Source organism: Pezoporus wallicus, unplaced genomic scaffold (genome assembly GCF_028554395.1).
Source record: "Pezoporus wallicus isolate ANWC-B61680 ecotype Strahan unplaced genomic scaffold, APGP_CSIRO_Pwel_v1 contig_10012, whole genome shotgun sequence".
Taxonomy (NCBI): Eukaryota; Metazoa; Chordata; class Aves; order Psittaciformes; family Psittacidae; genus Pezoporus; species Pezoporus wallicus.
Genome location: NW_026638213.1, coordinates 209,149 through 218,302, shown reverse-complemented (window position 1 = coordinate 218,302; position 9,154 = coordinate 209,149). Strand labels below are relative to the sequence as shown.

The following is a 9,154-nucleotide window of genomic DNA, read 5'->3' as shown; positions in this document are numbered from 1 at the left end:
TTGGAGCAGGGTTTCCAAGGAGGCCGCGCTGTGAACAGCACGCACACTGCTTGCAACCGTGCGATCTTATCAGCAGCGCATTTCCCTTCCTACTGCTGGCTCTCGCCTCCTGCTAATTAAACCCACTTGTTCTGTCTTGTCAGCGAGTGAGCAGCACCTGGGCCTGGTTCCACACTGTGCAGCACCCGGAGATCCTGCCTGGTGTCTCCTGGGGGGGATGGCAGGACAGTCATGGGCAGGGACTGGGGGGAACCCAGCAGCAGGAGGTGGTGGGTCTTATCCTGAGCTGGTTCTGGAGGGGAAGAGGAAGCTGGTGTTTTGAAGGTACACAGGTACCATAAAACACAGGTAGGTGGGATCAGTTTTCTGGAATATTCCCTTCGGTTTGTTGGCTGCATTCACTGCTCATCACCAGCTTGGGGTTTCCCCCCAGCTCTTAAAAATGGATGGCTCAGAGAGGTGGGATTTGGGTGGGGTGGCAGACTCCTGCATGCTGTGAGATGGGAAACAGACCCGGTGATACCCCTCTCAGCACAGGATTCCATCTAAGTGGGTCACCTACACCTTTTGCAGCAGCCGTGAGAAATAACTGTCTCAGTGGTGATTTGCCTGTGCTGTCTCTAACACACAACACATAGCCAGTGGCATCCATTTCAAGAGCTGACACATCTGCACAGTACACATCTGGATATGCTGACGATGCTCTTGGAGGTGCTCACAAAGTGGTGTCTGATGGGGGCATGGAAGGTCCCCTGCACAGCACCCCCGTAGAGCAGGAGGCCCAGAGCAGGCTCTCCTGGTGCACGAGCCATGAACACAAAGGGAGCAACATGCTGTGAAATGCCAAATGCACCCCCAGCGGTGGGGAGGCACCGGCAGTGGGGCTGGAGGTTGCTGTCACATCTAGGACGTGGGGGAGGCAGAAAATGCCCCTCTGCTAGCAGTGGTGTGAGGTGTGTGCCCCTTGTGGTTTTGGGATCATCAAACCTTGCTTGGGTTAAGCTTTGAACAGGGCTGGGGACCAGGGGCAGGTGGATGTCCCCTAGGGTGGCCTGGTGGCTTTTGCTTGAGTATTGCTGAACACTGTGGCCTGATGAATGAGGTGATCTTCATCAAAGACACAATGAGGCAGGGGGAGAGCGCACATGACTGCTTGCTCTGTGCACCACTTGGAGGTGGCAGTGCCCTGTTTTCCTATAGCCTTATGCTGTCAGCTCTTGTCTCTCTGGATCATACCGACTCCTTGTTCCCCTCTACCCTCTGCCTCGTGTCCACCACAGCCGCTGCAGGCCGAGCCCTGCCTGTGGGCTCAGCAGCACGTTGTTTCTAGCATGCTGTGTTGTGGGAGGCTGAGTTTTGGGTCCCTCGGAGGGAAAGTGTGGGAGCTGAGCATCCTTGGGGCAGAGACGAACAGCCCCGGGGCAGAGCCGAGCATCCCGGAACAGAGCCGATTACACCCAGGCAGAGCCAAGCATCCGCTGGGGCAGAGGAGAGCATCCCCTGGGGCAGAGGAGAGCATCCCCTGGGGCAAAGCCGAACATCCTCAGGCAGAGCCGAGCACCCGTGGGGCCGGTCCTGTCCCGAGGCTTCCTCTGCCCTGGGGTGCGGGACACCGAGGACCCCGGGGTGCTCCCCACCTCCCCCCGCCGCAGCCAGCGGGCAGCGGGCCCCGTTCCCCCACCGTTGCCATGGAAACCGGCAGAGCTGCCGCTATTGGAGGCCGGGGGCGCGGTGATGTCTCCCCCCCCCGCCCGGTACCGGGCCCAGTTTAATATTGATGAGTCGGCGGCGTCTGCGCCGGGGGCTGCCCGAGGCTACGGTGAGGGGCCGGCAGCTCCCCCGGCCCCTCCGCTACGTCATCCCGGTCCGGCGGGAGGCGGGAATGGGGCCGGGGGCGGCGGGGGGCTGAGGGCAGCGGGCAGCAGCCTTTGTACGGTGTACGGGGCGGGGGGGGGGGCTGCGATCCGAGCCGGTGGAACCAGCGGGGATGGAGCCTCCCCCGGCGCAGGGATGCTGCTGCTGCTGCTGCTGCTGCCGCCGCCGCTGCCGCCGCCTCCGTCCTCGCAGGGAGGGAGTGCGGCCCGGGCTGCTCCCGCCGCCGCTGCTTTGATGCCTTCGCGTTTTTCGTGCCGGCTCCCGCAGCCACGGGGAGCTCCCGCCGCGACCGAGTGAGCCCAGAGCCCTGTCCCTGCCATGCAGGACCCGGAGCTCGGGGAGCCCAGCGCTGACCCTGCCCCGGGCGATGCCGTCCCCGCCGGCCCGGACCCGGGCACGAGTGAAAGCGTGAGGGGGGACAGCGACAGGGCGAGCTGCCGGCTGTCCCCGGAGCCGGAGGGGCCCGCAGAACCCCGGCCCCAGAAGGAGTCCCCAGAGACCCTCCGCAGCCCCCCGCCGGACCCGCAGCGAGTTCGTTCCCCACCGGAGCTCGTTAGGCCGCTGAGGGCGATGGACGGGCTCGGAGGTGACCGGACAGACAGACACCCCCAGGTAAGGTGGCTCCGGGGGGCTGCTGGCAGGCGGGGTGCGGGTGGGAGCGTTTGAGGGTGAGAGGCGTCGAGGCATCGGGGGGATGTAACCTCGGTACGAGATGGGCATGGGAACGGCTGGGGCTGACCCACCCCCAGCACCTTCCCCGTGGGGAGCTGCCAGAGCTTCTGCCACGAGAGGAAAGGAGCTGCCGCCTCTGCTGCCCTTCCGCGGGGGTCTCCAGCTGCCTCCACCCGGCTGGAGCTGGAGTTGGTCCAGGTCACGCCGGAGCTCTGACAGGGCAGAGCCCACCTGCTACAGACAGCCCTTGCACCAGCACCGAGCCCTCCCTGCGGTGTCTCCTCACTTCGGCAGCATCAATGGCTCTGCAAGGACGATTCACTGCCACCTCCTTCCAGAGCATCCCATACTCGCTCAGGGTAGCCCAGGAGGGCTTGGGGCATCTCCACTGCGGGGGGACCTGTCCATGCAGACAGCACCGGGGTACCTCGAGGTAATGCAATGCTTGGCCCCTTGCAGCACCTCTCTTAAAACAGCACAAAAGGCTCTTTCAGAGTTTCACCTCTTTGACCCAAGCCACAAAAGTTCATCAGCTCGCCCTGTTTAGGACAGCCTGCCCTCCTTTCCCACGGGTAAAATCAGCCATCTTCCTGGGATCCCCTGGAGCAGCTCCTTTTAAGGGACAGCTCTCGGCTTGTTGTTACTGAGCATGGGGGAGAAGAGCTGAGCAGAGCTGATCCGGGTTTCAGAGGAAGTTTGTGAGCCAAGCCTGTGGTGTGCTGCTGAGCCTGGCTGGAGGGCAAGCTGGACCTTCCCACAGGAGAAACAGCACTGCTGGAAACCCACCCAGTGAAAATGATTCCACTCCAGCACAGTTTCTCATAGGGCTTTTTTGAGGGGCTGCTCATCGTGATGCTCAGGGAAAGGCTCCACAGAACCACACAGTCCTCAGTCTGCCCCTGACCACAGCCTCTGGACATTCCAGAAACACCCCAGTCAAAAAATGGGGCAGCAGAATGGGAAGGATTTCTTGTCCCAATCCTCTTTTCTCTCCATCCTGAGAGTCAAATCAGTTGTGTCAAACACTGTCTTCTTTCTGTTCCTGAGAGCCAGCTGACAGGGGATGGGTAGGACTGTGCCTTGTTGGGGAAGCCTACGTGGGAAGGCTGGGAATGGCTGGGAACAGGTGGCTGGTTCAAAGGGGTGTCTGTGGGTGCTGCTGTGGGGTGGGGGCCATGCAACAGCTCTATCTGATCTCACATGGGTGGTGGAGTGTGTGAGGATCCCACTTGGTTTCCACGTTGGTGACTGCTGAGCACCTGCCATCCACTTTGCCTTGGTCCTTAGACTGCTTTGTGTGTTTCCCCATGATCCTGGAGGGTCCTGGCTTGATGGGTGACTAATATTTCCCTTCCCACTCCCATGGGGTTTTGGCAGCAGCATGGGGAGAGTATCACAGTACCAGTCCACCAGGGTAGCACCAAGGTAGTACTTGATGGTACTGATGGTGTATCAAGAGCAGCGATGCTGTCAGAGCGATGGTGCTGTGGTACCTGGTGGTATTCTGATGTATTGTGGTAGTGACACAGTAGTACCGTGATATTACTGTGGTAGTGCTGGTGGTACCATGGCAGTGCCATCCTTAGGACTGATGTTGATCCCCAGAAAGGGTAACTTGTCTTTTCCTGGAAAAGAAAAAGAAATTCCCAGCATCGTCTCCTGAAATCAAGTGGCTTTAGTGATGTGAAAGGCCCAGGAGGGACCACAGTGCTGCTGGCCCCAGCAGGACAAGTGTTGCTGAGCTGTGGAAGCCACATCCTTGAAGCCACATCCTCAAACCCACTTCATGTGAAGCAAGGTGCTGTGTCACAGCTGGGGACAAGGGGATGTTGACACAGCTCTCCTCCAAAAACACATCTCTTCCTGGCCAGCCTGGAACACGCAGGCACTGGGTGTCCTGCTGCTGGAGCTGGGATTCCTTTAGGACATTTGTCCTTGAGGTACCTTATGCAAACAGGACAGCTGTCTCCAGGGTGTAATCTCCTAGCTCAGGGAAGAGCCTCCTGAGGGCTCGTTGCTGACAGAATTGATTAAAGATGTTGATTTTATGATGAAGCTCTTGCTGCGTGTCCCAGCCTATGCCGCTATCACTCTGCCATTCCCTCAGGGACAGTCCATAGGCAGAAATTCAGACTATCCATAGGTCAGGTTAATCTCTGCTTTCTTGCTCAGGTCCTTCCTGAGTGCACAGGGTTGAGAGCTGTTGTCCCTCTCCCATTTGGAACTGGCAAGGGGAACTCTGGAGTCTGAGAGATGGGCTGGGCGAGCCTCCCATTCTACCCCTGTCCCGAGCTGGGCTGGCTCCAGAGCTGGAGCAGGTTGCCCAGGGCCTGACCAGGCAGGTGTGGGAATACCTCTAAGGGCTGGGATCCCTCCACTCTCTAACCCTGTCCTGAGGCTGCAGTGCTCTTGTGGAGAGGGATGTTTGCCTTAGTTTTGGTGGGAATTTCCCTTGCTGCAACTTGTGCCCATGTCTTCCAATCCATTTGTTGTGTGCCCCTGTATCCTGCAATTCACTGCAGAGCTCCTCTGCAGAGTCATGTGTCCCACTATGCTGCCACTGAATGATGCTACCTGGTGGCTTGCTGTCATAGATGTATTCTTGGTCCTGGGCTCTTGAAATTGCTCTGGTCTTGCTTTCCAAATTCGCTATGTGGACACAGCAGGTAAGAAATTACTTCCCTGCTGAGAATCTCCAGGTACTGCAGCCGTAGGATCCCAGTCAGAATAATGAATATCAAAGAAGAAAAATGTCTGTGTAGAAAGAATGGGGTTAAAGTGGCACAGATACAGTGTGGCTGGAAGCTGGAAAGTTCCTGTAATGCTGTCAGACAGATTTTAGAGCACCTCCCACAAGAGCTCCGTTGTCTGCATCTCTTATGGAATGCTGCTCCAGTGGGATCTGCTTTGGCCCTGGAAACACAGGATGGTTTGGGAGCAGGTTGCTGAAGTGAAAGGTCTCTTCTGGCACCCTAAATTGGAGGAGGGAGAGGAGCAAGGTCATTCACTTTCTGCATATTCCCTGCATCCTTCCCTTCCAGGATTACTCTTCCCCCCAGCCTGCCAGCTGCACTTCCAGAAAGGACTGACCACATCCCTGTTCTGGTGCTCCATGAACCACATAAGCAAGGAGCACTTCTGGGTGCTAAAAGCTGGCTATCATGACTACTTCTCAATCTCAAGAGGTTGATTTGGATCTGAATTTCTTAAAAGCCAAGCCTCAGCTTCCCTTGAGGTCATACGGAGCTGAGAATATTCAATAAATCCATAAAACCCAACTAAAAATGCTTAAACCAATGCTTAGACCAGTCAGTAGGAATTTAAATATCCACAAAAGAACCTGTTGCTCCCAGTGGGGCTTAATAACACAAAATAAAGATACAGTAATGTCCTGGTTTAAGCTCAGTCACACAGCTCTCTCTCTCACTTCCCCCCCCTTCCTCCTCTCCCTGCTCCCAGAGGGATGGGGATGAGAATGGAAAGAATGTGACTCCCACGGGTTGAGATAAGAGCAGTCCAGTAACTAAGGTATAACACAAACCACTGCTGCTACCACCAATAATAACAATGATAAGGGAAATAACAACGGAAGAGAATACAACCGCTCACCACCTGCCGACTGATACCCAGCACGACCGAGCAGTGATCCCACCCTTCCGGGTAACTGCCCCCAGTTTATATAGTGGGCATGATGTGCTGTGGTATGGAATACCTCTTTGCCTAGTTTGGGTCAGGTGTCCTGTCTCTGCTTCCTCCCGGCTTCCCCTCCTCCCTGGCAGAGCATGAGACTCAGAAAGTCCTTGGTCGGGGTAAACATTACTGAGCAGTAACTAAACCCATCGGTGTTATCAGCGCTGTTCCCAGGCCGAAAGTCAAAACCACAGCACTGCACCAACTACTAAGAAGGAGAAAACTGGCTGCTACTGCTGAACCCAAGACAAGTAAGAATTATAAAATGCTGGTAAAGATCCCCCATGTCAAGTGTTCAGGCCAAGCTGCACTTAATAAGCTCAGTGCCTTTTGCAGGAACTCGTGGTCTTTCCAGAGCTCCAATTTGTCCATTGGCAAAGATGAAAAACTATTAATTTAATGTCTGAGGTAGAGCTGTGCCCTTGACTAGAAAGTGTAGGTCAGCAGACTAAAAGATAACAGTAGGGCAAGAAGGTCTTCCTGGGCAATGAAGCCAGTTCTTGCTGTTACAGACACCCTGTCCTGCAATCCCAATTAGGAAAAGATCGTCCTTCATCTTGCTCAAAATCTGAGTAAATTATTTTTTCTTGTCTTGGCAATGCTCAGCCTCATGCAAATGACCTAGTGCTGTTTTCTGCAAGCACTGTGACTGCACAGCCAAGCACAGAGAGCTCCTGCCATGGAGAGCCAGGGGGACTTTGTTTGTAGGAATCAATGGAAGAAAAGGCAAAGTGATACTGTCTGAAGGGAAAGGTAATTCTCATTTTAACTGTCTTTCTGAGAAAGCTTGTACTCTCTGTACAAAGACAGGTCCAAATGGATTGGCCAGGTCACTTGGTGGGACATGGAGGATGAGCCATTGCCTCCTCACTCTGTCCTTGGCTCCTCTGGACTGGTGATGACTAACTGTTATTGGGACAGGGTTGCCACACCACGTTGGTTTTGGCCATTGTGGCACTGTGACCTTTCGCCTCAGCATCTTTCTCATTTCACCCTCTGTAAATTTTTGGTGAGGGGTCTTGCCAATATCTTTGCTTCCTTGTTTTGGGTGTCCTGTTGCTGTAGCCTTCCTTCCTGCTGGAATAACATGAGGAAAATGTCATGTGCAGTACTGGCAGCCTCGTTGTCCTCCTCCTGCTGTGGGTGCAGGCTTTCTGTATCCCAGCCATCTGCTTAAGCAGTTTTGGGAAAATACCTTTCTGGGCATCAATTACTAACTCTTCCACTGCTCTTGCCACTCAATGGAAAACAGCCTGGAGAAGAGAAGGCCCCAGGAAACCTTAGAGCAGCTTCCAGTGCTTAGAAAGGCCGATGAGAAACCTGGAGAGGAGCTTTGGACAAGGGCCTGTTGGGACAGGACAGGGGGAATGGCTTTAACCTGCCTGAGGGGAGACTGAGATGAGCTCTCAGGCTGAAGCTCTTCCCTGTGAGGGTGCTGAGGCACTGGCACAGGGTGCCCAGAGAAGCTGTGGCAGCCCCATCCCTGGCAGTGTTCAAGGCCAGGCTGGACACAGGGGCTTGGAGCAAGCTGCTCCAGTGGAAGGTGTCCCTGCCCGTGGCAGGGGTTGGAGCTGGAGGAGCTTTAAGGTCCCTTCCAACACAAACCATTCCATGGTTCTATGATTTCCATACTGACAGCACTTCCGGCCCTTGTGAGAGGTTCAAGGGCTTAGTTTTGACTCTCTCTCTTTTAGCTAATTGTTAAAGCCATTGGAGATTTGGAGCTTCTCAGTCCAGGACAAAATCTGTAATTGCCACAAATGAGTTCTTTCTTCATTGAGAGGGGCAAGGGATGCTGTTCCTGGCATGCCTGAGCCTGGGCATCTAGAATAGTTTTTAAGCCAATGTGACCGAGCAGAAAGGATACTCTTGGCCCCTGGGAAACTGCAAGTGATTTTGCAAACAAGAAGAGGTGGGGGAGAGCAAAGCAGATATCTGGGCAAAAACTGAACTGTGCACACAAAATCTGTCACTCCAGCTCCTTGACGTATCTTCCAAGGTGGAGAAGTACATGTGCCTCTTCAAAGCTGCACACAGGAGGTAATCCAGTCTCTCCACTCAATAAAGCAAATTTATGAGACTACAAATATTGTTGCTGGGGCTCTGGGGAGGGAAGGAGACCCGGTATTAACTTCTCAAGCCATGATCCTGTTAGAGAGCCCTGGCACCTCTGTATGGGGAGCGGATTTACTGAACCACAGCTCAGTGGCTTTCCAGGGTGAAGCCCTCACACAGCTCAGGGACAGCTGCTTGGTTCCCAAGTGCATTCATCAGTAGCACAGTCTCAGGCCTTTCTAAGGAGTGTTTCTTTGGATTAGAGTTTCTGTTACAAGAAAGATGAGATATCAGAGAACAATCTCCCCAGCTCCAGCCATCAAAATACCAAACCTGGGAAGAGCTGAATTTTATCATTCTTCCCCAGTTTGGGTTGTTACTCTTCTTTCTTATGCAAGCTCATAAAATAGAATTATCTGTTGCGGCATCTGAAAAGAGTCCAGATGCTCCCCAAAGACCTTGGGGTTGACTGGGCCTGAGCCTGCAGTGCTGGGAGCTGCAGGCTAACCTTTGCTCAGAGCTAAACAACAAAAAGCCCTTAAAATGTCTATAGAAGGCAATACTCCTGTTTTAGCTGACATGATTGGCAGTGTGCATGAGTACACAAGGAGCAGAGGTTGCGAAGTCTCTGGTTTTGCGCTGAAGATGTTAACACATTTACTTCCCGCTTCTTCCATGTATTGGTTTTTTCTAGTGGAAATTCTGTTGCTTGAGCCCACTTCTCTGCAGGTTCAGTGACTTCCTCAGCAGCACCTAAAAAAATCTGCTATGGCTGTCCTGGCACCTGAATTTTACAACCAAACTATGTTTTTTGATATACAGGCTGGCTTTCATGCACTTCCATGCAACGAAACAGAGACAC

General features: G+C 54.3%; 1 protein-coding gene across 13 annotated transcripts in view; it reads left to right on the top strand.

Annotated features, from left to right (window-relative positions):
* The first annotated feature begins 1,847 nt into the window (after nucleotides 1–1,847).
* TSPOAP1 (TSPO associated protein 1) overlaps nucleotides 1,848–9,154 on the top strand; it is a 66,098-nt gene continuing 58,791 nt past the window's right edge. For 4 of the 13 annotated variants that reach the window (XM_057409935.1, XM_057409944.1, XM_057409940.1 and 1 more), the window contains exon 1: nucleotides 1,859–2,487. In XM_057409935.1, the coding sequence (XP_057265918.1) occupies nucleotides 2,194–2,487 (294 nt within the window). In that variant the 5' untranslated portion in view covers nucleotides 1,859–2,193. Of the gene's footprint in view, nucleotides 2,488–9,154 lie in introns of all 13 variants that reach the window. The other 9 variants (XM_057409938.1, XM_057409945.1, XM_057409939.1 and 6 more) reach the window with 6 other exon arrangements.